Source organism: Nymphalis io, chromosome 9 (genome assembly GCF_905147045.1).
Source record: "Nymphalis io chromosome 9, ilAglIoxx1.1, whole genome shotgun sequence".
NCBI lineage: Eukaryota > Metazoa > Arthropoda > Insecta > Lepidoptera > Nymphalidae > Nymphalis > Nymphalis io.
The window spans coordinates 12,315,002-12,340,392 of record NC_065896.1 but is presented as its reverse complement, the minus strand read 5'-3'; the positions used below and the strand labels follow the sequence as shown (position 1 = coordinate 12,340,392).

Sequence of the window (25,391 nt, the reverse complement as noted above, 5' to 3'; positions counted from 1 at the left end):
TACAATCACAAAGGATATAGCAGTTTAGTTCCCAAGATTTGTGGCACATGGTAAGTTATGGTTAATGTTTTTACTCAGGACAAACAGACATACTTATGTACACAAATATCTGTCCTGGGTGGTAATCGATCCCACAATCTTCGGCGTGAATGGCAAGTATCCACCGACAACGCCAACCGGCTCGTCAAATTATATATTAATCAAGAACTGTTTGTAGTGCATAATATGTCAAAGCTGCTAGTAAATCGTATGGAATATATAAATGTAAGCTTTGTCCTTACTTCATTCAAATTGGCTTGGCAATTGGCAATATTTGTTCCTATATTATTTTATAACACATAATAAAAGCTGATTATTTTCATACAAAATAATTAAATGCATTTCATACATATAAAATTATAGTTAAAAATCTTTAGCCATAACGGGACACATATTGCTATGATTATGGTTTTTTTACGAAGGTGGATATGTGATCGCCGTTTGTCAATAAATACACACTCACAAATTATTTAAGTGACGGATTTTATTAAATTACCATACAAGTCAAGTCTCAGTTGAAATTCGAACAGTTCTATTTAGACAATATTCAGTGTTTACACATTAAAATATAGATAAGCATTGTTTTTATTAGTCTTATAAAATTGATTATATTTTCAAAAATCTTAATTATTGCAACTATTCCAATCACAAAAGGAATAAAGAAAAATTAACAAATTTGACATTAAATTGACACGATATCCTTAAAGATCAGTTTTTAGTGCGCAATATAATAGAGGTATTCAGCAAATCGCAAGGAATATGTAATTCTAAGGTTTATTTAACCTTACTCCTTTTTCGATTGGAATAAACTTCATATATAAGTATGTAGGAATATACATTATTAATTATAAAATAGTAAGAAATTGTTCGATTACGATTTGAATTAATTATTATTTTTTTATTTAGTTTTATTATATTTAAAAAAAAATGTTACAAATATTGATTGATTATATATTATAATAAAATTTTTGTAGTAAAATAGATCTTTTTCGAAGAAAAAAATCTACAAGTATCATATTACATTTGAACAATGATTACAAATTATCTAAAATATTACAAAGCGGCGCTGTACGAATACAATAAAAATATATAACTGTCTAAAAATGTAAAATTCGTACAAATCACAGAAATTGAATATTGTTATCAAGATTGTAATTTTACTCACTGACTTTAATAATAAAAATTTTGCAATTGATTCATTTCGCTAATAATGTAAAATTACTTTTTAAAAAAAAAACATTCATATTTGCAACTTTGCAAATCAACGGATACATACCGATTGCATATTATATATTTTCAGACTGTCTTCAATGCTCTAATTATAAGCAATTAACAAATCTGCTTGAAAATGCTGTACAAGCATTTAGACCTCAGTGCTATATACTTTATCACACTGTGTATATCACTCGTGAAATGTTTCAACCGACTAACGGTGATACGCTATTTTGATGCGTGTATCTTGTAAAATTATAATAATAATAATCAATATCCTATATCACTTTTTAACATTTTACGACTGTTTACTGTCGTGAGTTTCGAATTTGTGCACAATTTATATACGTAATAATTTAGACGAAAGCGAAGCTATCATCGCTTCGAATATTATCGATATATGTTTAGCTTCCCAATCTCTAACACTAACGGCATTAATAGTTTAATACTAACGTTATTCAAAGGGTGTCGTGTTACCACTGCTTTCTCTCTTTCCGACATCATAGATTTGACATTCGAATGAAGAAGACATATAAATTTAAATAAACGTTAAATATTTCCTCATAGATGATTTGATTAAATATGATTACATTTAAGTACTTAATAAAAAACCGATTAGGCATATTAAGATCACTACTGGCTATTGACATAGATTATACGGAACTCTACGAATTTATAAATATCAGAGTCATATTTCATTATAGTTTTTAAACTAGTCTACTTTATAAATACTGATTCGAATACAATAATTTAGATAACATGTTATTCATGAAAGTGAAAATAAAATGTTGGACTATTACAAGCCTAAATATTTGTTAGTTAAAAAAACGACCATGTAGATAATATGATTATATAATAATGTCCTCCAGACCGATTTCGGCCACGGCGGCCAATCTCAAGAGAGATTAGCCAACTACGCAGGAGATATTATAGTGCACAAGTGTGTGCGCAAACACAGGTGCACTCTCTATTCCCTAACTCTCATAATCCGATGGGACGACGATCCGACACGACCGGTAAGAGTTCAGGCGCAGGACCAACGGCTTTACGTGCTTTCCGAGGCACGGGAGTGTACACACTTCCAGCTTCCAGACTCCAGGCTGCTACTGAGAATGTTCTGATAGAAAACCCAATAACTTTTTATTGGCCCGACCTGGGAATTGAACCCAGGACCTCCGGGTCCGCGGCCTTACATCAAGCCACAAAACCAACGAGGCAGTCGATAATTATATAGGGTATATATGTACTAATAAGAATAATTATTATTTGATTACTACAGGAATGTGTACCTCGTACAATATATCCTTATAAATTAATTATAATGTCGTTAAGATTTAAGCCACGCCATTTTTAATTTGGCTTTTTTCAGCAAGTAGGCGCCTCCGCTGGTAGACTTTGATGGGATGTATGCAGGCGATGAGTAATCCAGCAACGACGAGCCATCCACCGGCCAAGTAGAATGACAGCTCCCAGGACAATGTTAAGTCATAAATAAGCCCTAAAATGATATAAAATTAATTATTTTTTTAAATATTTATATTATTGTATTAGTTTTTTTTATAGTATAGGTGGGCGGACAAGCATATGTGCAACTTGATGGTAAGTGGTCACCAATGCCCATAGACATAGGCATTGTCAGAAATGTTACAACCATCGCTTACATCGCCAATGCTCCACCAACCTTAGGAAAAAGATGTTATGTCCCTTGTGCCTTCACACTGACCTCAATCACCCTTCAAACCGGAACACAAGCATACCAAGTACTGGTGTTTTCGGTAGAATAACTAATGAGTAGGTGGTACCTACCCAGACGAGCTTGCAAAAAGCCCTACCACCAGTTTTTATAAATGTATATATTACGGTATGGTAGATTAGAGCTAACCACCCACGATTATAAGAGCTAACTGCCAAAATGTATCCATCACTACCATTTTTCGCGCCTTTACAACCCGCATAGTATCCAGAAACTAACTCACCAGCAAGTGCATTTCAAAGAAAGGTTGGAATCAGACAGGTGGCGGTCCGTTAAAATCTATCGAATATTCTTGTTGTAGTTTATAAAATACTCATTGCCGTCCCCGAATTATTTCGCAGGCGTTTATATGCCTTTATATGCCTAAAGTAATAACGTAACAGCGTGTGAATGCCCCGCTGCTGGGCTAAGGCCTCATCTCCTTTTTTGAGGAGAAGGTTTGGAGCTTATTCCACCACGATGCTTCAATGCAGATTGGCATATGCCTTTAATTCTTTTAAAATACCATGTCTGGTAAATGACTTAGAAACAAAATTTAAGCAATGTTTTATCGTAGATTATTTTTTACTGTTCTCAACATCATATTATTTATGTGTTATTAGACTATATATTATACATAGACAGGCGAGCATTCTACCGCTGAGCCGAGATGGCCCAGTGGTAAAAACACGTGAATCTTAACCGATGATCGTGAGTTCAAAACCGGGCAACCAGCGACTTTTCATGTGCTTAATTTGCTATTGTAATTCATCTCGTGCTTGACGGTGAAGGAAAACATCGCGAGGAAACCTGCATGTGTCTAATTTCTAAATGTGTGAAATTCTGCTATATGTGTATTCTACTAACCTGCATTAGAGCAGCGTGGTGGAATAAGCTCTAAACCTTCTCCTCAAAAAGGGAGAGGAAGCCTTAGCCCAGCAGTGGGTCATTTAGAGGCAGTTACTGTACGGTATTATACATAGATGTTATAATTACATAATATAAGCTATAATTAGGTTATTATGCTCACCTGATAATGGCGGTCCAATCAAATGTCCTATTCCTTGAGCCAACAAAACTAATCCGTAGGCAGCTGTAAAGTCATCCAAAGTCACCAATTTCACCAAGAGACTCGGAGTAAATGTAAAGGATGCTGCAAATAGCAACCCAAACGCTGCAGAAGTAGAGGCCAAAATCCAATAATGAATAGAGGCTGGTGGTATTGCAGCAACGGATGCTCCGCAAAAAATGAGACAAACTGCGTAAAGCGTTCCAACTGAAACATTCGGGAAATCGCCAATCCAACCGAGAGTCACCTGAAATGCAGAAGCATTACACACATGAAGCTACCAACGAAAAGAAATACTATAGCAATGAGAAGAACTATACATCTAAGTTTACATTAATATATTTAAAGTATAGTGTTTATTCCCATTAAGATTTATAACACAAACATAAGATTTACATATACAACATTTTTTTTTATTTTACTGGGTCTAGACACGATTACATAAGTGTAAACATTGTCCCACAAAAGAGTTTTATTTGATAATGTTTGAAACTAAACACGAAAATAAATAAAACCTTGTTAAAACTAGTACTTAAAATAAATATAGTACGTAAAGTCGCAAGAATTTGGCACAAACACGACTTTCGCATGTTGATTTTCAATGCTAAATAATTTGGTTAAATTTAAACATCCGAGGCTTTGGTCATTTTGGAATTAATGTTGTCTAATTTTAAATTGTTTGTCACTTTGTCTTGAAACAGTGAACACTCCGTTTTATTATACGCTGGTGCTTAATTTATCAGTAAATAAAATTAGCGATTCAAGAGTAAAATGGTGGTAGATTTTTTTATTATTTATTTCGGTTGCTTAGTTGTCGTCAAAGTCGACGCACTGACGGTGCCAATGTCTATGAGTGAAGGTGAGCGCTACCCATTATGTGTCCATAGGAAAGTAATATCTTAAAAACTATCTTAAAAAATTATAACAGAAATAGCTTTTTGTCACCGCCTCAAGAGTTTTATACAGATATGAATTTAGTTAAGCTTAAAATAAAATTAAAACATTTTTTTTTATAATAAAATACTAACCATTCCAATTGTGTTAGTGATGCCAATTAAACTCAACATAAAGGCTCCCTCTTCTTCCTTATAACCCCTTTGCGTCATATGCTCGGCAAGATAGAAATAAGGGACGATAAACCATATGAATATGATGATAGTACTGAAGCAAAGAATATTGAAGGTGACCTTTTTGAAAAGAGTTACGTTGAACATGTCGGCGAGGCAGGTGACGCAGTCTGCAGACCAATGCTGTTGGCATAATAAAACATTTACTACATTACATATAAACGTTGTACACGTGGTGATTAGTTAAACATTGCTGTCGAATAAGAAAGAGAAATGTTTAACTAAACACCCAACAACGCTTAAACGTAAGGTCATTATTATATATTATAAAATAAAAAAATCATTTTTTGTCTGTTTATCAAATAATAATAATAAAAAAACAATATAAAAATATACATTATTCAAATTGGTAAAGTAATTTTGAATTGTTGAAATTCTACGGAGAAGAACCCGCAAGAAACTCGGTAGTTAATTATTTCCACCATTTCAATTATATTTATATTCAAATACAATTTTGGAATTCAACAAATAATACAAACTTCACGATTTTTATCATCTATAAAATCATGTGTTGAGTAATTAGCAAAGTAAAGTAACCTGTGAATGTCCCACAGCTGGGATAAGGCCTCCTCTGCTTTTTTCTGAGCAGCAGGTTTTGAGTAATATTATAATATTAATTAACAAAACATTGAAATTTATTAACTTGTAATGCCAAATAATTAATAACTAAACATTCACTATTATAAAGTTTTATTGCGATATCGTTTAGTGACAAATGTTTATTTAACGTTAAATTCTCAACAAAATATAACAATGTTCTGTAGTCAAAAGAATCGCAAGCAGTTGCAAATATTTGAATTGCTAACTATTTAATGGAATGAAATAACATTCCTAATAAAATATGTTTGAATTAAAAAAATGTGTTCCATTAAGCACATTTTCTTCGTCTCCTATGATTTTTTATTTAATTAACGTTTTATACTGATAAAACTAAACATCATCAATAATAAGAAAACAAAAAAAAAATCGGTTAATAAACAGAGGAAAATGTAACTTTCAACTTTCTATTTATTATATATATACATATTTTAAAAGTTGTGTATCATAGTTACCATGTTATATACATTACCTCTTCTTGTTCATTAACTGTTATCATGGAATTCTTGAAGATATCCGGACAAGAGGATGCCTTTAATTTATATCTCTTAATATTAAGCATTGCATTCCTGTGGCTGATGGAATTCAACGGCATTTTGAGATCATTTAAGTAGTGGTGATTTATTGATAATTGTTTTTTAAACCAATCGCGTTTGCTTTCCTTGCTATCCTGTTTTAATAAAGCCTTTCTTTCCTTTGTTTCTGAGAACGATTTTTCGACTTCACCAAGATTTGGATGTTCGGATTGATTATTTTCAAGTAATTTATCGTTATGATGTTCTATTTTCACTGATCTTGCTCTTTGTAATGTTTCCGATGTAATATTAAGTACTTGTGATCTGTTTTCTTCACCCATGTCTTTCTTTTCCAAGGAATTGGTTTCAAAAGACGAGCATATAACTTCTGTTAGGTCGGTGTTATTATCATTTTTCTCTGATGGGTTTAAAATTAAATTTGACTTCTGAAAAAATGGTTTATATTATTAATTATTGTAAATAAACTCTTTTTTCAACAGATTTGGTCCTGTTAAGTTAAAGAATAAAATCCTACTATTAATATTAATTAATTATTATTTTAATAAAATAATTTAACTCGTTTCGTTCGTTAAATTTACGCCGTTTTAAGAAACTGACTTTTCATGTGTTTAATTTAAATTTTAACGTCATCTAGGGCGTTGTGAAGGAAATAATCGTAAAAAAACTCGTAACTATAAGATAATATGCGCTTGTTCCAGTTCAAAGGGAATTAGCGACATTCTATTAAGTCAGAGAACTCATATGGGCTCGGAAATATCGGTGGTGCAAAGCACCGTTTTATAATTAAAAAATCCATGGCTGAAAAACTTACATAAACTCTGTGGATAAAGATTAAAATAATATAAAATGCCATGTATAGTTTACTTACCTTACTTGGGTAATTTAGGTGCGTTGGTATATGATCTAATGACACAGATCTCGGTTTTTTGTATTGTGAATTCGATAAAAGCAAATTCTCGCGTCGAATAATACTATCGACTTCATCTTTTATTACAGTGTCTGGAGCGAGACCTTTATTTATCAAACGCTTCATATTTTTTCCGTGTGTTAGAACGTCTGAATCAGAACCATAAGCAACTGAAACAGAACTTGAAAGTTTAGATTTGGCATCTTCTTTATTTTTATCATCATCTTTGCCATTTCTATGCTTTTTCTGCTCCAATATCCACCACTCTGGATCTCGCATGACCGCACCGCAAACACACAAATTTAGTAACGTTCCTGATAGAAGAAGAATCGTACCCCTCCATCCATACTCTTCAATAAAGTACTGGGTCATTGGAGCATACAAAAAAGTGCCTACGCCCGTACCGCATGCTCCAAGGCCCACCGCAAGATTTCTTTTCTTGTCAAACCAATACGCGATTGAAACTACTGCAGTTACATATACAAGCCCAAGGCCCAATCCAGCTATGACGCCGAAAGTTAACATCATCATTTCCAACGTTGTTGAAATTGAAGCCAGTACAAAGCCTAAGGATGAAATAATGCCTCCCAAAATCGTCATACTCCTACAGCCATAGCGATCTACAAGTGCGCTCATAACCGGACCACATAACAATGGCACAGCGATAAACAGACTGCCTATCCAAGCCGTCGTTGACTTACTTGCTTTAAATTCATCCAAAAACTCGATATAAAGTAAACCGAACGAGAAGCTAATGCCATCAGCAATCATTGATATTATAAACGATGAACCTACTACAACCCATCCCCAGCCTCCATCAGGTATAGTAATCTTTTTTTCATTACTGGTTATAAGCTTCTCATCTTCTAATTTTGGTTTTTCAACTTCAATTACTTCAAATTCATACTTAGTCAATTGTTTGTCATAATTATTACCATTAACATTTTCAATACCACCTTCATTCGTTCCATCAATATCTTCTTCATATTGTACACTCTTGCGCACTTTTTCGTTTCTGAATTCTTTTTCAAATTCTCTATTACTGACTTCTATTTCCGGACTTGAGAAAGAAACAGTACCAATACTAGTTGAATCATCATCGCCTTTGACAATTCCTGAAGTAGTATCAGTCAGTAATGACTCACGAACTGCATCTGCATCATTAACTCTGATTTTTTCACGATTACCTCTGTTTCTAAAGACCACATTTGGGCTTTCTCGTTCAGATTCCATTATATTTAATCGTATACTATTTTAAAAAATAATACTGGCGGTAGCTTTTTTGGAATAATTAACTTCTTAATCTTGGATCCCTAGCCGAATAGCGACAAGATTGTCTCGCCACACTGTTTAACTTGAGAGTTATCGGTTTATTTTGTTCCAGGACCATTAAGAATCGGATGAGGAGGCAAGAGTCAACACAAATGTCACCCATAAAAAAATATACGTAATAGTGACGCAGGAAAGCGTCACGTTCAAATCACAAGGTTTGTCACGAAAGTTGTAATTCGAACATCTGAAAGAAAATTTTATACTTATAATATTAATGCTAACGCGCGAGGCCCTTTAACAAAGGTGTGCCCAACCTTGACCTAAGACTATAAATATAAAAATATCGCTTTTCTTCCATTATAATGTATTCCAGCGGCAAAATGATTTGCAGTATATTAATTAAATAGTTTTAAGTTATATCGTAGTGTTATCTATATCTATGTATATCTATCTATACATATAATAAAATTGTAACAGGCCGATGTCTGTACATTAAAGATATTGGAAAAACACTTATATGGGGTCTTTATTAAAGCAACAGAAGCCAAAACAACAGTTTTTAAAATTGTAGTCTGTGTATATGTTTGTACCCGCATCACGTAAAAATTACTGCACGAAATTGAATGCGGTTTTCATAGATGTACTTCTGGATGTCTAACTTAAAATATAGCTTACATTTTAACGATAGATATGTTTTTCCGATTATTTTTATTTAATACCGGACAATATCCGGAACTCACGATATTTAATGAACTTAACGCTAAAATAACAGATTTTGAGGAAAGTAGCGTCGCAATTACATGAACAGATCAGTTAGTCTTATGTATAGTTGTTATTAAAAAAAAACACATAAATAGCGCTGTTTGTATTTTAAAGGTTTGTCTCAATCGATCTAAACCGATTACAATTACTTTCGTACAATAATAACAAAGAATATTTAGCTTAGTTTCATCGAAAACAGAAATCGAAAAAAAAGTAGCCATAAAATTGAATAGACGGGAATAGAATAGATGGACACACAAAGTTAAACAGAAAGTCGCTCTGTTCTTATTCGTATATGGCCTATGGCTAATAATTACAATTATGTATACTAATATTATACAAGATAAAATTTAATTTTGTATATGCTTGTTTGTAATGGTAAACTCGAGAACTACTAAACCGATTTTAAAAATCCTTGCACCTACACAAAGCTAAATTACCAGTGAGGAATTATATTTTATTTAAAAAAAAATTATGTAACCCAAGGTATCATTTTTTTCATATAAGTCATTATTTGGGCTGGCTGCGAAAACAATTGATGATGCCTAAAATTAAGATTAAAATAATGTATTGTTTATAGTACTCATTAAGCACTCAAAACATGGGCTGAATATAATGCAATTAAATAACTTTGTCATAAAGGTTGATTATATACATGTAAATTACTAGATCTTAGAAGTTAGGACTGGTATAATATCGCAAAAAGTAAGAAAAATGCCGCGGTGTTCAATGAAAAATTGTTGTGTTCCGGTTTGAAGGGCGATTGAGCCAAAGTAACTAAAGGCACAAGACACATAAAAATTTAACTCCCAAGGTTGACGCATTGGCTATGGAAAGGAAATATTTTTTATAGTGTCAATGTCTATGAGTGGTGGTGAACTGATGTAATAAAAAAATAAAATAACGGGCAACCTTTTTCAAGAGGTCTGTCTTATAATGTGAGACGAATGTACGATGAGCCACCACTCAAACATAGAAGCCATAAACAAACCTAATAATAAATAAACGCATAAAAAATACGCAGGACGTGTGCTTTATGCATATATATTATTATATGCCCTTAGCACTTTAATAATAATAATGTCCTCCTGACCGATTTCGGTCACGGCGGCTAAACTTAAGAGAGATTAGCCAACTGCGCAAAACATAATAATGCACAAGTGTGTGCCAAACACAGGTGCACTCTCTATTCCTTAACTCTCATAATCGGCTTTTCGTGCTTTCCGAGGCCAGATTTCCAGACTCCGGGCTGCTTCTAAGAATGTTTGATAGAAAAACCCAATAACTTTTTATTGGCCTGACCTGGGATTTCCATTTTGGAACCTAGGACCTCGGGGTCTGCAGCCATATATCTAACCACCACACTAACGAGGCAGTCACTTAGCACTTTACTGTGTGGGCGAATAGATAGGCGAATGTTATACCCTATTGATTAAAAAATACACGGGATCCTTGTACCTTATTTTATCCGTACGAAATCGCGACGGGCAACTTGTATGATATAATTAATTATTCAAAGTCATAATCTTTATTAAATATAGAAGCGTGTTTAACGCTTGATTATTGATTCGATTCGATCGTTGCTTATTGATCAAAATTCAATTCAATTGTCAAAATTCTGCAACCGATTCTGAAAGAAAAAAACCTCTGACCTGAGATGAAACTGAGCGAGTTTTTCTTAGCTTAAATATAAGCGGCAATGTCTATGGGCGTTTGTGACAACTTAACATCAGGTAACCTACTGGCCGTCCGCTAAAAAAAAAGATAATATTTACATTAAAATGAATAACGTATAAAAATTATTACCATTTTAAATGTTGAGGGGATCGTTTAATTTCCTTGGCGACAACATCTTAAAAACCATTATTTTTTCAGCTAAAGGATATTACAATCCTCGTCCGTTCATTAATGACTCTTTAAAATTATATATTATTATATAAATATAATATATTAGTTGAATATAAATATATATATATATATATATATATATATATTTATATTTTATATATATATATATATATATAAAATATATTTTTTGTGAAACAATATCACAATGATAATATATATAAAAGTTACTCTGCATAATTGGGAATAGAAATAACAAGTTAAATGATTATACAATAACGGCCCAGTGCGTAAAATTTCTAGAATATCCTTTAACTTTTTTGCTCATATACATAATACTATTCAATTATATGTATATAAAATATTAAAATACCTATATACTGAGTTTATTCCCGTTTATTTTACAAGGCTTTCCATTTAATTCAATACTGTAACATGTACAAAAGAAAAAAACTTGATAAAGATTATTTTGATTTTGAAGTGGCATCTGATTATAATATCTTAAATTAATCTTCCGTAATTGCACACATTATAGTATTTTATAGATTTATTTAGTTGCGCGAATCATTGAGGGGATATTTTACAAGGTATTTTACAAGGACCGACGACTCAGAACGAGTCGCGGGAAGCCGTTGGATGCGAGCAGCGTAAGATCGGCCAACGTGGAAATCCTTGGGGAGGCCTTTGTCCAGCAGTGGACGTCTTTCGGCTGATATGATGATGATGATGATAGATACATTTATTTAAAATAATATCGAACTAGCAACTGATTATACGTAAATATAGTTTAACGGCCTTAGTGCCGCCATTGAATGTTAATAAACTGTATCTAATTGTTTTCACATTGATAAGACATTTATGATTTAATATGTATTGAAACAAACGTTTTCATTTGAAAAAAATATTTAAAATAACGAACACTTACTTGTTAATTCAATTTTTTTAATAAATGAACCTAAATACGTCTTTTTTTTAGTTAAGCAAACAATAAAATTTCAAAACATTCAAATCCCAAAGCGATGAAAAGTAAATACATAAATGTTTCTATACAAACAATGATCTCTTTATTTAATGTTATTTTTTGTTTTAGAGAAAAATAGGGAATCTGTAAGTAATTCATAGCAGAATATTCTAAAAAGAAAATAAGTTAAATGGATTTATAGAAAATATTCATATTACATGTGTATATAGAGCAATAATCAGAAGTTATAACAAAGAATAATATTGAACCTCATATAAATACACCGCTTCAAACATTTTAACGCCAGCCAAAAGTCTTTGTATATCTTAAAAATGCGCCATAGCATAGCCTCATTACATAACACAAACTTAACTTTCATAATAAATCACGTTTACGTTTAGTATATGAAAATTACTTGACAATTATTTATATAAATAACGCTTTTATTGTATAATAACATTTTATTATAGACTAATTAATCTTTTAAGACTAATAAAAACACTTAACTTACTTGTAAGTGAAATAAGGCGGATGAAATAACGATGTCGGACTTAAATCAGATCAGCTCGCATGGCCGTCCTCAGTTGAAATACATCACAGGCAGTTTACTTTATAGCACCGGCGCCAGTTGCGATCAATAAGGGGAGGAACATGACGCAGACATCCCCCACCCCTGGCTATGAACAAATGCCCCCTTCTTTGGGGTAGTAGCTATGAGATCTAGAATCAAAACGTTCTATTTCAGCTTTGACATGACGTCGTTAAAAAAGTTGTTTACACAGCCATTGCTAACTATCGAATGAATAAAATATAAAGAATAGTATATTTTTTATATTTTGTATATATATATATACACACATAACACATAGGTAACAGTATGAGAACACATTGACATAATATATAAATAAATTATTTTATTCTACTTAAATAGGTGTAGGTGTCATATATAGACAAATTATAAATGGTAATATTGTAAATTAATCGTAGTATCCGTTCATTTTTCAAATTATTATTTTTAATAGAATGATACATAAATATTATTTACATTGAGGACTTTACTTAGTATATAGAAATCAAAATTACTATTATTTTTTAAATAATAAATCAAATCAAATTACTTTATTCAACACGTAATAGGTAAGTGTAATGCTTCTAGCATTGGTACTTATTGGTAGTCAAACTAGAATCTTCCGCCGATTCGGATCTATCTACCACCCAGCCCTGAGAAGAACCGGCGAAAGGAACTCAGCGGGTTTTTTTATATCATGTTTCGTTTACAAATTTTCAGTGTAGAAAAAAAACCAGGAGGCTATCGTGTCATTCCCAAGGTGCTATCCATAAATTAATTAATTGTATAATAACCTTTAGCACACAAGCTTTCGTTTGCATTTTTTTTAATTTAGCAACTGAGGTATTTTGAAAGCTTTCAGGGATCCTGTTGTAGAATCGTATTCAGAGCCCCACAAAAGAGTTACTGACTATGCAGGCGAGTAACAGGAGTAATTAGTGTGTGTTTGAATATTAATTATCTTCTTTTGAAATTTCATAAAACACAGCCTAAAGCGCTATTAAGAGTATAACGGGATAAAATTTTGTACATAAATTCCATATGGAAGATGAGCACTAAAAAACAATTTTCAAAAATTCATCCCCTAAATGAGGAATGAAATCTTTAATGAAAATTCGTTACTTAAGAGGAAGAAACATAAGATAAGCAGAGAAACTTTGTATGGAAGTTCGTCATTTTTAAGAGATGGAAATAATAGGTATGAAAAAGATTAATTAAATATATTGTTTTTCCAAATATTATGATGATATAATTTATATATATAGTGAATTGGAAGATAAACAAGACTAAAGACTTAGACGTGATAGTAATACAACGACTATCGATAAAGGTTCAAAAGATTAAATAAAAATAGTGAAGGAAATATTATAGCGTTTGTTATTAAAACAAACGAAAATAAAATAAAAATCATTCTACGGGTTATATTTTCAGAAATCCTTCCTTAGTGCTAATCTAAAGTGTAAAAGGAACTTGTATAAAAAAATTATGGTGCTAGACCATAGAATTTGGACTGAGCGTTGATATGTCAGCCAGTCAGCCAGTCATAACTATTTAAGCATGCATTTGATGTACATAGATTAATACTGTCTATTATATCACTACCTGTGACCTTAAAAGAAATCTTCTAAGGTCATATTACTTAACCAATATGAAACCACATGCTACGTTGCTTTGTTTTCTAATATTACACACCTACTTGCTTTCACGGAAAAAGATTCAATAACAAAATCCAATGAACTAATGCTCCTGGTTCTCCACCTTCCGCATCCATTAGGGTACCGCCACCTTCGTTAGTTCACAATTCCGGAAACAGGATCGGATTTTGAAGAGAACAAGCTTAGCTCAAAGGCCTCCACAATATGATATATTTAAAAACAAAACATCTCGACGTTGTTTTATCTCAGGGCGTCCAAGCCTTTATATCTGGCCGAAAGGTAATCTGGCTTTTATCGAACACAACCGCGGTAAACATACCTAAACTGATCATACTAAAATGAAACCTACTCTAGGCTAAGTATATGTAGAACGGAGCATTGATTTAACATTTATTATTTATTCCGCAATGGGTTTTAGTTTATTTAAAGCTATTGACGTCAAATGCACTTGACACTATGACAGGACGATAACGATAGCTACACGAGGTGGAAATAATGAAAGATGGTGGAAAGATTCTATTGAAAAATCTAGTTTTCTTATGTTCCCATGTATATGTATTATTTTTGGTATGAAAAATAAACATAAAAACACTTTACAAATCCAGAAAGGTTTCCTCCCGTCAAATTCAATTTATTGAAATTATTAAAGGCTTAAATAATCTTGATAAAACGTTTAACATTAACTGACTACTCCTAACAAGTCATTATGTAATATGTATAAGTATGAACAACATAATTACTTTAAGTGCTTTCATATTTCAAAATCAATATTTGCTTTGCAATTTTGCAACGCCTGTATAACTTTTATAGTAATAATCCCATTGCCAGTGGACATTGTAATAATAACGCCTGCAAAATTGCATTAGCAATATAGTTCAATTTAATATTAGCTATGTTAGAGCGAATATATATTGTTATAATTTAGAATATAAAAGATATGTTTGAAAAAGATTGCGAAAGTAAATGTTAATACCATCATTATGGTAACCTTTTACCCGATTTGTTTCGTCCCAAGAGAATTTATAACGTAGTGACCTAGAAAATGTATAATTTCAATATTATGTTTTGTTAAAAATGTCACTTTTACATACAACTAACGTCACGCTAAGTCTATAGTTAGCATTTTTAAATTTCATTCTTTTGTCTGAGGCTAATTAATATTCATTAAGACCATACTGAAACATTATAAAGATTATTAATTTATTATTTTGCCCCATATAATAATTATTATAAAATACAACTCCGTTTACTGCATTTGATTGAACGGTTAGGTTTGGTACGGGTTAGTTAGGAGCTAGACGGCCCTGAGGAGGACGGTAGCCGGGATGGCCTCGCGCTGCCGTACTCACTGGCGAGGAGTTTGGGGGGCAAGATTACCTTCACCCCTGTGGATAGCTTCGCCGAGCCACAAACGGAGCACAGCGCGGGAGGGGCCGCGGATGCGTTATATCAACATGATGGCAGCCGCTCCGATCCGTGTCGAGGACGACCATCGCAGTGGTTTTAGAGGATAAGAACCCGACATAACCCGGTCCCCCCCCCTAAGGGGGTGGGTACCTATCTGAAGGCTTCCACTGCGTAAAAAAGGGGTTAGTAGCTATAACTCTTACGCTACACAGTACATAATACTATAACGACTATGTGGTCGAAACAGTATAAATATTTACATTTAAAATTTATAACACAAAATAAACCTAACAAAAAAAGCTAATTTTTTCAGCACAATTATTAAGAAATAACCGTATTTCGAAAATAATCGTTTTATTTTGGTTATTTTCATTTTCATGTATATTCAAAAAAAAAGGAAAATTAAAAAGTAAAATTGAAGCTGATATTTATTATATTAATTTTTTTCAATGAATATTTACCTACGTAACCTAACCTTTTTTTTTGTACCTTTTCCACTACGTTAAAAAAAACCTAACCTAACCCTATCTATATATATATAACTATCACAGACAAAAAAAGTATTTTTTAAGTACATTTCATAATAACCGTATTTCAAAAATAAGAGTTTTATTTCGGTTATTTTCATGCATATTCGAAAAAAGAATGATTAAAAAGTAAATTTTAAGCTGATATTTATTATATTAATTTTTTTCAATGCATTTCTAGTATAAAAAATTGTACACTAATAAAATTCATGCAAAAAATATTTAGTTAATCAATTTAATTTAAACAATAGTCAAGTAATGTAATTATATTGAATTCTAAAATAGTTAGGTAAAAACAAATTATTTAACAATAATAAATATTATAAAATATTTTTGTGGTATTCAATTTAAAATTGCTTACAGCAACACTGGCACGTTCTTTTTCCTGGTGAAGTTGTTAGAGACACGTGCGTGTATCGCGCCGAATTCTCTAAAATAATCCAAAATGAGTGAAGGAACAGCGACTATTCGCACTCGAAAATTTATGACCAACAGGTAACTGTGCATACCATTGGATTTTTCGAAGAAACATGTGATATGCGAAATGATCCGTCGCAACTATGACAGGTTATGTGTGACAACTTTTGTGATATTCCAGGTTGTTGGCGCGCAAGCAGATGGTTTGTGATGTCCTCCACCCGGGCAAACCGACTGTTAGCAAAACTGAAATCCGTGAAAAGCTCGCAAAAATGTACAAGGTGACACCTGATGTCGTGTTCGTATTCGGCTTTAAAACAAACTTCGGAGGTGGCAAATCGACCGGTTTCGCCTTAATATACGATACCCTGGACTTGGCTAAGAAGTTTGAGCCTAAGCACAGACTAACGCGCCACGGATTGTATGAGAAGAAGAGGCCAACATGCAAACAGCGTAAGGAACGTAAGAACAGAATGAAGAAGGTGCGTGGTACAAAGAAATCCAAGGTGGGAGCCGGCGCCAAGAAGTAATCTGTTTATATTTGTAAGTAAATAAAGAAAAAACTACATATCGTGTTTGTATTTACACCTCCTGAGATGTAACTATTTTGACTTTAATTTTGTAGAATAATTACTAAACATATTGCTAGGTTATATGTAATTTCAATCAATATTTTCATTTTTATATCATAAAAAAAAATAATGGATAAGTTACTGCTTAAATTATTTTATTTTTATTGTGAAGAATTTCGATGTGCAACAGGACATTTTAAATCAAGATAAGAGTGTCAATTAACATTTAGTTATTTCACAGAGTATACTCATTAAAAATATTGACTTGGCAAAAGGTTAATTTCATACTTGTAATTTTTGCTATAATAGTAACAAGCCTACACAGTATTTCAATTACCCTGCCCAAGCACCCAAGGCTTAGTAAAATATGTTTTATGATTGATATTTAAAAGAAACTCATTACAATTCAATATGTTAATAATTATTTATTAAGTAATTATTTCAGCCTAGTTAATTCCTGATGTCCAGCTTCATAAATCTTGGTGTGATACCCATTTTAGGTCTATTATGAAATTTGAGCTCATGTCAGCGAATCAACTTTCTGAAACAAAACCAAATCCAATAAATATGAAATTCAAAGTTATTTATTTACTGGTGGTAGGGCTCTGTGCAAGCTCGTCTGGGTAGGTACCACCCACTCATCAGATATTCTACCGCAAAACAGCAGTACTTGGTATTGTTGTGTTCTGATTTGAAGGGTGAGTTAGCCAGTGTAATTACAGGCACAAGGGACATAACATCTTAGTTCCCAAGGTTGGTGGCGCATTGGCTATGTAAGCGATGTTTAACATTTCTTACAATGCTAATGTCTATGGCGTTGGTGATCACTTACCATCAGGTGGCCCATATGCTCGTCGGCCTTCCTATTCTATATAAAAAAAAAAAAACTTTTTAAAACTTACTTATCTTATTTTTAACAATAAAATGAATTTTTCTTTATTATGTTATAAATGCAGACAATCAAGCTTTAATTTGTTAGTGGAAAAAGAAAAATATTCAAATTATCGTAACATACCTTGTAGAGAAAACTTTTCCATAAATTGTGCAATAAAGAGGCTTTGCATTGGTGAGTTCAGTTGTGTGAGGTGAGGTTGTAAGGGTTGCTATAGGTGGTTGGACATCGTCCACAGAGCAGCAGCCGAGCTCCAATGTGAGTTCTCTCGTGTACCAGCAGATCGTAGCATGTGCGGGCGCGGTATGGACATTGCACACAAGAGTGATGTAGTCCACCTGAGTGAATCAGTCTAAATATATTTTATTTTAGTGATCCTAAATTCTGTGTATGACATCCCACTGCTTTTATTGTAGTTATGAGCACAAATCATATTCATATACTTGTGTAAAAATAAAGTGTTCAGTCTGTGCATGGAACCCGGGATTCGAACCCCTGGCCTAATGCTTTGCAGTCTTACTAACTACTAGTCCAACGAAAAAAAATAATTAAGTTAATTTTTGTAACATTTTCATAAATAAAAAAAGACTAATATATAGCTATGCCTGTTCAGCAGAGACATAATTTTGAATTCATTACCACATATATAACCATCAATGAATTGTTGAAATGAATTTGAATTTTTTTGTTTCATTATATATATATATATATTGTGTGTTGCTTTTAATGTTCAAGTAACTCCTGTAGTAAAAAAATTTTAAGTTTGAGTTTAAATTACTGTATTAATAATAAGATCACAAATATATGTTCATTTATTTGTGCTGTATGTTTCTAGACCATTCCATCCTCTTAAACCATCCATGTTATGGAGGCCTATAAAATTTTGAGAACAACAATTGTTATACAAATTTATTTCTTACACACCTCATCATTAAATATACCCTGAAATTTGCTCCATGACTTGATTGCTTAATGAATCCTGTTCAAGCATCATATTTGTGTTGGAAACTGAAATAATAAACTTAATTCAAATACAAGTTTCTTTGCAGATTATTACTCAAGGCATCTTATTCATTGTAAAAGGTAAAAATTACAAAAGGCACATGATAGCCCAATAGATAGAAAAAAAATTAAATATAGCCAAATATTGTTTGTTTCAATAGCTGCAATAACTGCTAGCCTAGGTGAATAATTAATAACGTTAAAATTTTAAAAATACAGTTTTTATAATTGCATATTAAATCTTTCAGAAGCATTACACATTTCCATCTCCTGTTGTACTCCTCCACTAGTTAATTCTAGATAGTTCCAGCAGTCTGCTTTAACTAAATTGCTTGCAGGATTATAGTCTTGCAAGAGTTACAGATGTTTTGTGGATTGACATTGTCTTTATCTATCTGCAGACCTAGAGATATTATATAACACCTAAGATGTTCACACCCAATTTTTGTATATTGAAATAGTTTTCATCTATTCCCTGGGAAACTCAATGTATAACTTATGTATCTGACAAAAATGCATGAACTTGTTTTTATATGATTCATACAAAGAAAGTTTTATTACAGATAATTTTTTTTATAATTTATCAATAAATTATTTATTTTTTCTTTCAATTTAATGTTTAGATTATTACATCAGGTACAAAAATTAATATTACTGTCATAGTAAGGCTATGTGCAAGACCTGGTGGTCATCCAGTGGTATAATATAAGTAAGTATCAATGTATTATCGTATTTTCCTGTTCTAATTTCAAATGGTGAGTAAGCCAGTGTATTAAAAAGCATTAGAAGCATAAATTTCATTTTTGAACATAACTTTCATTTTTGATATTAACAGTAAAAAGTTACTTTTTTTAACTCAATACTAGATTATTGGAAAGGATCCAATCGTATAGATCCATTGGCCTCCTAGATATAATAAAAAAAAACAATATACAAGAAAATACCATTGCTATGTGCAAACCTCAATATTTCATATAATTTTTTCGGCAATAATATCATCTGTTTTGGAATCGAAAATATTTTTTCTACAGGGTTTTTAAACATAATCTACATGTATCAAGAAAATCTACAATTACTTAGTTTGATGAAGATTTTTCAAAAACGAATTTATTAAGTTAAATGTTTCGACAACATAAGATAACAATAAATCTAATTTGGCCGCTTTTATTTTCTCTTTCATATTAAGAATTTTAAGTGACTTCAGTTTTTTTAGTTATTTTTTATTAAGTATGTTCATCAATAGTTACTTTTATAGATGAAATTATCATTGCCATAGTTATATAGAATTTATAACATAAGATTACTAATAAATATTACAATAATACTAATATACAGCGTTGGTAGTTATATTTTACTAAAATAAAATATATTTTCATTTAACTAGTAGTCTAATGTTTATTATTATTTTCGTAATTTTGTTGAAATCATTTTGCTATAATCACTTATTCATTAACTCATTGTCAAATATAGAACACACTGCACAGATAAAATAATATGAATAACAAATTACAGATTAGAAAAAAGTTGGAATAATTGACTTAGATCCGCACCGTTCTCCTTTCCTCATCCTCAATTCATCGCAATATATTCATATTGTTTACCCCTTGGAATATGACTCATTCATAATATGACTGAAATGAATAAACAAAAATGACTTGTCGTTTCGAAGTGTCAGGAGAATGGTGAAAAGCTTGTTTCAAATTACTGTATAACACTAACTACACTAACAGAATAGTAAGTTATTATTTAAACAGCTCCGAATTTTTGCTTAGGCCTACAAGACATCGCCCTACATACTTTATATATACAATTGTCTACCTATTTAAAAAAAATAACATATTTTGTTTGTTTAATGTTTTATTCAGAAGGAAAATGCTTATGTACATTTTATCTTAGATTATATCTTTTCTGGTACTAGCTTATATATTAACTCGTTAATTCAGTGTCATTTTATAATAATAGTTAGAAAAATTATCAATCCATTTACATATTATGAGCCAAATTGATTTTTGTATAGGACATAAGTTTTAGGACAATATTTTTTTGCCAATCTGGTAAAAGGCGAAGTTTTTTTCGCCTTGTACCCTTTAGTATCATGTCCCCCGAGGTAGTAAGTATAAGCATTATGGTTTCTTATTTCGCCGGGTGTAAAAAAATCCCGGGAACTCTTCTGTAAAATAGGATAGAAGAACTGTGATCCGTATACTTCGAAACCTGAAAAAAAGTACATCGATTAACAATATTCCGCGAATTCTTTTCTGTGGTCAAAAATACGAGTAAAGTACTTTTAAAAATATTGATATAATACCATTACCATTGCAAGTTTATTATAATTACCATTGCAAGTTATTGAAGACATAAATTTTGTATCGGTCGTCGAACATAGGCCTTGAAGAATTCCATTTATTACTTGTAGACGTCGGGTTTTACACCAATTTCTGCTTTTATAATTTGATTTGATATTTCTAAGAAAAAATAGACGAAAAAATTAAAATATTTAACTATTTCAGTTATCGTTAATGAGTTTGACATATAATAAAAATTTAATATGGAAGTGACCACAGTATATACCGTATGGCAGATTCAGCAACAAGTGTTCCTATTCTGTCTTGGGAAAGTCCAATAATCCCATCAGCCATTTCTTCCTCATTTTCTCGTGTTGCCCAATTCCTAGCTAACGATCCAAAAGATCTCGCTACAATCATATCTAAGTCAATATGTATTCCACCCCATTTTCGTAACATTAAATATTTCAATACGTCCTGCGTCCGTTCGACGCCCCACAGACATCTTTTCAAAATACCACTAGTTACCAATTCTTCAAACAGTGTCTCCTTTGTAAATTCTTCGATGTTAATTTTCCAGAATTTTATGTTCTTCGATTTCTTAAACTGTGTGAGATTATGTGCTGTCTGAAAAGACATTCCTGAAAATATGACATTGATCTGCCAATTCGGGTTCGATTTAGCAGCTGATTCAATAGCACAAGATTGTCTTGATGTCAAATTACTAACACATGATGGTTCAATAAAAAATATAGATCTAACTGGTAAAGATTCATTTTCTCTTAACATTGGCAAAGAATAATTGTTGTAGAGAAGGTAACATGATATGTCGACTGACGGACCCCAAAAAAATACTGTCGCCATGCCCGTACACAAGAATAGTATGCCAGATATTGTTGTCAATATAAAAAGTAATACTTTTTGTCTAGTTCTTTTGAATAATCTTCTTACATTCATAGTACTAATAGTTTTATTTCGAAGCCAAGTCATCAGTCATAAAATTTATCAAACAAGTTTAAAACAAAATATTAACGAGAATAATTATTGTTTATCTGTTTGATAGTGTTTATAAGCCGCATACATTTATTTTTTTAAGAAATGTTAAAAATCACACAATCCATCTCGCCAAGTAATATTCACGTGATATTGAAACAATTCTCTTACTGTCATTTTTAGAAATTAATTGTATAAATATGTTAAATACAGATAAACGCTCGCCAAAATCACGAAGGCGTCAACTCGCAACCGTGTAACAAGTTGTGTCTATGATATATCTATAGCGTTTAGGTATTTGATGTGGATTAAGACATTGAACATGGCGGGAATCAACAGTTGGTCATATAAAAATTAAAATAAATGGTACGAAATAATTACTCCATGATTAACTATAATATAAGCGGACGAAGCAATAGGTATAAGGTAGTAAAAGTAGTGTCTGTGCAGCTTATAACTGTATTGACTGCTCAGCTGACTGACAGACTTTTTTTTCGTAGCATAAAGGCGATATAAGAAAATAATTTGGGATTTTTTTAATTAAACATATTTCCGCGGGTGAAGCGTCACGAAATGCTGCAATGATAAAAATACAACATAAGGAGTGTGTATTTAGTAAAGGTAACATAGTTTTCAAATTAATTTTGAAGTTAAATATTTTATTACTTGGGCCAACGTGATAGTTGTTGGCCGCATGCGCGGTGCGCGGTATTGACAGTCGCAGAATTATTGACGTTCTATCAAATGAGAGCTTAAATATTTCAATGACGTGACATTGACAGAATATTATTTCGCTACTTAGCATAGCAGAATCAAATATTTTAAATGACGCCTAAGAATATATTTTGCACTAAAAATATTTTTATTTAATACTTAAAATACATTTTACAATAATGGTAGAACCGATACTCTTAGATTAAATTTTGATTTGACGTTGAACCGCTAAAATATTCAAATCATTAGTTATTAAAAAAAATGTCTTAGATAATTTCTGTACTCTAAGTATGTTATACAGTACAGTAACTGTTAATGTCCCACTGCTGGGCTAAGGCCTTCTCTCCCTTTTTGAGGAGAAGGTTTAGAGCTTATTCCACCACGCTGCTCCAATGCGAGTTGGTGGAATACACATTTGGCAGAATTTCAATGAATTTAGACACATGCAGGTTTCCTCACGATGTTTTCCTTCACCGTCAAGCACGAGATGATTTAATTTAATCACATTAATCACAATTTAGCACATGAAAATTCAGTGGTGCTTGAACCCGGGTTTGAACCCACGGGTTTGATCTTAACCGATGTAAGATTCACGCGTTCTAACCACTAGGCCATCTCATCTTTTAGTATGTTATAAATTATACAAAGATACTACGCTAACATTGCCTGCAGAAGTTTACGAATAATGATACGATAAGAGGCCTATCACAAACTAACATTTTACAAAATTTGGTATTTACGCACTACGACTCGATCGGTATCGCTATTGCATTAGCAAAGCAATCTTGATAGTTTTTCTATTATTTAATTTATTGTGTTTCTTAAGATATTGTTAATTATGATAAGCAATTCAAGAATTAGGGAAGGCCGGCAAATATCTCAAAATCAAATAAAACATTTTTTTTATTTTTGTATAATTACAGTGTTTTTCACTGTGTGATTTGAGTTTGTGTGCATTTTAGTGGCTTCCACTAGCTATCCACTCGCGGCTCATTATAGTATTTTTTTTAGAATAATAGTAATTCCCATTGTAAGGAATTTACTAATATTAGCAATTTTACTAATTTATCCCTTCAACTAAATATAAAGCTCAAGCTAAATCGTATTTTTTTTTTTATATTAAATAAATTATAAAAATAAAACACTAGACATAACATTGCATAACTTTGTTTTTATTTTAAAACTTAAATTAAAAATCACAATAAATATATCATATATATAATTAAAGTGTTTAAATTACAATTATTTGTATATTATATTCTATGGAACTATATACTTTAAAGCGAAACTAAGTCATAAGTTATTATTGTTAATTTCTGTTTATGAACTTAATGAATCGAATATTTTGTTAATAATTAAATTATATATTTTTAATTATTGCTTGACATAGGAAATTATAGTTACATTAATATTTACGACACATTACCATTTTTTTTCTTAAATGACACCTTTTTCCAATAATAAGGATTATAAGTATTATTGGAAAATTGAATACATTTTTCTATTGAAATTATTAACTTTATACATATTTGTACTACTGTGTTACTCTATATACTTACGGCTTTAATAATAATGGTTGCATACTGGATTAATTTAGACATTGACTTTCTCTTTCTGGCATCAGTAATTTCACATTCGAATGAAATATAATGTAAATGTACATCGTTTATTAGTAAAGAGGTTATAGTTTTACAATTGTATTGTATTGTAATGCAAGTAATAAAACAAAAATCATTTTTAAAACTATCTGGTTTGGAGTAAGCATATTTGATTAAAATAATATATTAATAACTAATAAAATAAAATAATAGTCTAAATGTCGCATATTATTTTACACCCAATTTCAATAAGAGGAGTAAAGATAAATAAACAATTTTGATCTTTAACTGACATATTTGCCTTTTTGAATGTCGAAAAAGTTTTTATTATAAATAAATTAAAGTAATAAGTAGGTTTGTGTGGAAATTACAAATCTATTCATTCATGATGCATTGTACTAATTAGTGAAGCATTTAATTAAACATTTTGGTATATAGTTTGTAATTATAATGGTAGTGCGACTCTATATATATATATATATATATATATATATATATATATATATATATATATATATATATATATATATGCTTCTTATCAAAATATAGTAGTAGTAACTTAAGAGACATTTTAAATTAAATTGTAAATTAGTCTACAATAAATGTAATATTAGCCCAAAACTAAACACTTTCACGTAATTTAATATAAAATACAGTCATTTTATAATTAAAATTGTGTCCTGAGATAAAAATTAAATATAC

The 25,391-nt window shown here is 31.3% G+C and overlaps 3 protein-coding genes and 1 long non-coding RNA gene across 4 annotated transcripts; 1 reads left to right on the top strand and 3 right to left on the bottom strand.

The window, feature by feature from the left end:
• Positions 1–513: 513 nt before the first annotated feature.
• LOC126770505 (monocarboxylate transporter 9-like) lies at positions 514–8,609 on the bottom strand. The gene is made up of 5 exons (XM_050489919.1): positions 7,181–8,609; positions 6,249–6,737; positions 5,081–5,302; positions 4,014–4,299; positions 514–2,749 (listed from the first exon to the last, which is right to left on the bottom strand). Exons 1-5 carry the CDS (start codon positions 8,450–8,452, stop codon positions 2,586–2,588), a joined length of 2,433 nt encoding a protein of 810 aa, XP_050345876.1. The 5' UTR covers positions 8,453–8,609; the 3' UTR covers positions 514–2,585.
• A 7,970-nt stretch (positions 8,610–16,579) lies between these two features.
• LOC126770677 (40S ribosomal protein S24) lies at positions 16,580–17,201 on the top strand. The gene is made up of 2 exons (XM_050490187.1): positions 16,580–16,711; positions 16,815–17,201. Exons 1-2 carry the CDS (start codon positions 16,662–16,664, stop codon positions 17,161–17,163), a joined length of 399 nt encoding a protein of 132 aa, XP_050346144.1. The 5' UTR covers positions 16,580–16,661; the 3' UTR covers positions 17,164–17,201.
• Positions 17,202–17,651: 450 nt separating this feature from the next.
• Positions 17,652–19,717, bottom strand: LOC126770692 (uncharacterized). Its single transcript, XR_007669476.1, has 4 exons — positions 19,357–19,717; positions 19,022–19,105; positions 18,221–18,435; positions 17,652–17,746 (listed from the first exon to the last, which is right to left on the bottom strand). It is a non-coding gene; the product is annotated as an uncharacterized LOC126770692 (long non-coding RNA).
• A 1,231-nt stretch (positions 19,718–20,948) lies between these two features.
• LOC126770600 (lactosylceramide 4-alpha-galactosyltransferase-like) lies at positions 20,949–22,626 on the bottom strand. The gene is made up of 3 exons (XM_050490076.1): positions 21,671–22,626; positions 21,437–21,564; positions 20,949–21,313 (listed from the first exon to the last, which is right to left on the bottom strand). The coding sequence occupies exons 1-3, from the start codon at positions 22,372–22,374 to the stop codon at positions 21,090–21,092; spliced, it is 1,056 nt and encodes a 351-aa protein (XP_050346033.1). The 5' UTR covers positions 22,375–22,626; the 3' UTR covers positions 20,949–21,089.
• Between the last annotated feature and the right edge of the window lie 2,765 nt (positions 22,627–25,391).

Excerpts from the sequence above, each read along its gene's own strand:
- LOC126770505 (XM_050489919.1), bottom strand. The coding sequence starts at position 8,452 with ATGGAATCTGAACGAGAAAGCCCAAATGTGGTCTTTAGAAACAGAGGT. Across the intron at positions 5,303-6,248 it reads CAGTTAATGAACAAGAAGAG|CATTGGTCTGCAGACTGCGT; the intron begins GTAATGTATATA and ends TTATGCCAACAG. Across the intron at positions 2,750-4,013 it reads GATTGGACCGCCATTATCAG|GGCTTATTTATGACTTAACA; the intron begins GTGAGCATAATA and ends ATATCATTTTAG.
- LOC126770677 (XM_050490187.1), top strand. The coding sequence starts at position 16,662 with ATGAGTGAAGGAACAGCGACTATTCGCACTCGAAAATTTATGACCAAC. Across the intron at positions 16,712-16,814 it reads CGAAAATTTATGACCAACAG|GTTGTTGGCGCGCAAGCAGA; the intron begins GTAACTGTGCAT and ends GTGATATTCCAG.
- LOC126770600 (XM_050490076.1), bottom strand. The coding sequence starts at position 22,374 with ATGACTTGGCTTCGAAATAAAACTATTAGTACTATGAATGTAAGAAGA. Across the intron at positions 21,565-21,670 it reads GTTGCTGAATCTGCCATACG|AAATATCAAATCAAATTATA; the intron begins GTATATACTGTG and ends ATTTTTTCTTAG. Across the intron at positions 21,314-21,436 it reads GTCTTCAATAACTTGCAATG|GTTTCGAAGTATACGGATCA; the intron begins GTAATTATAATA and ends ACTTTTTTTCAG.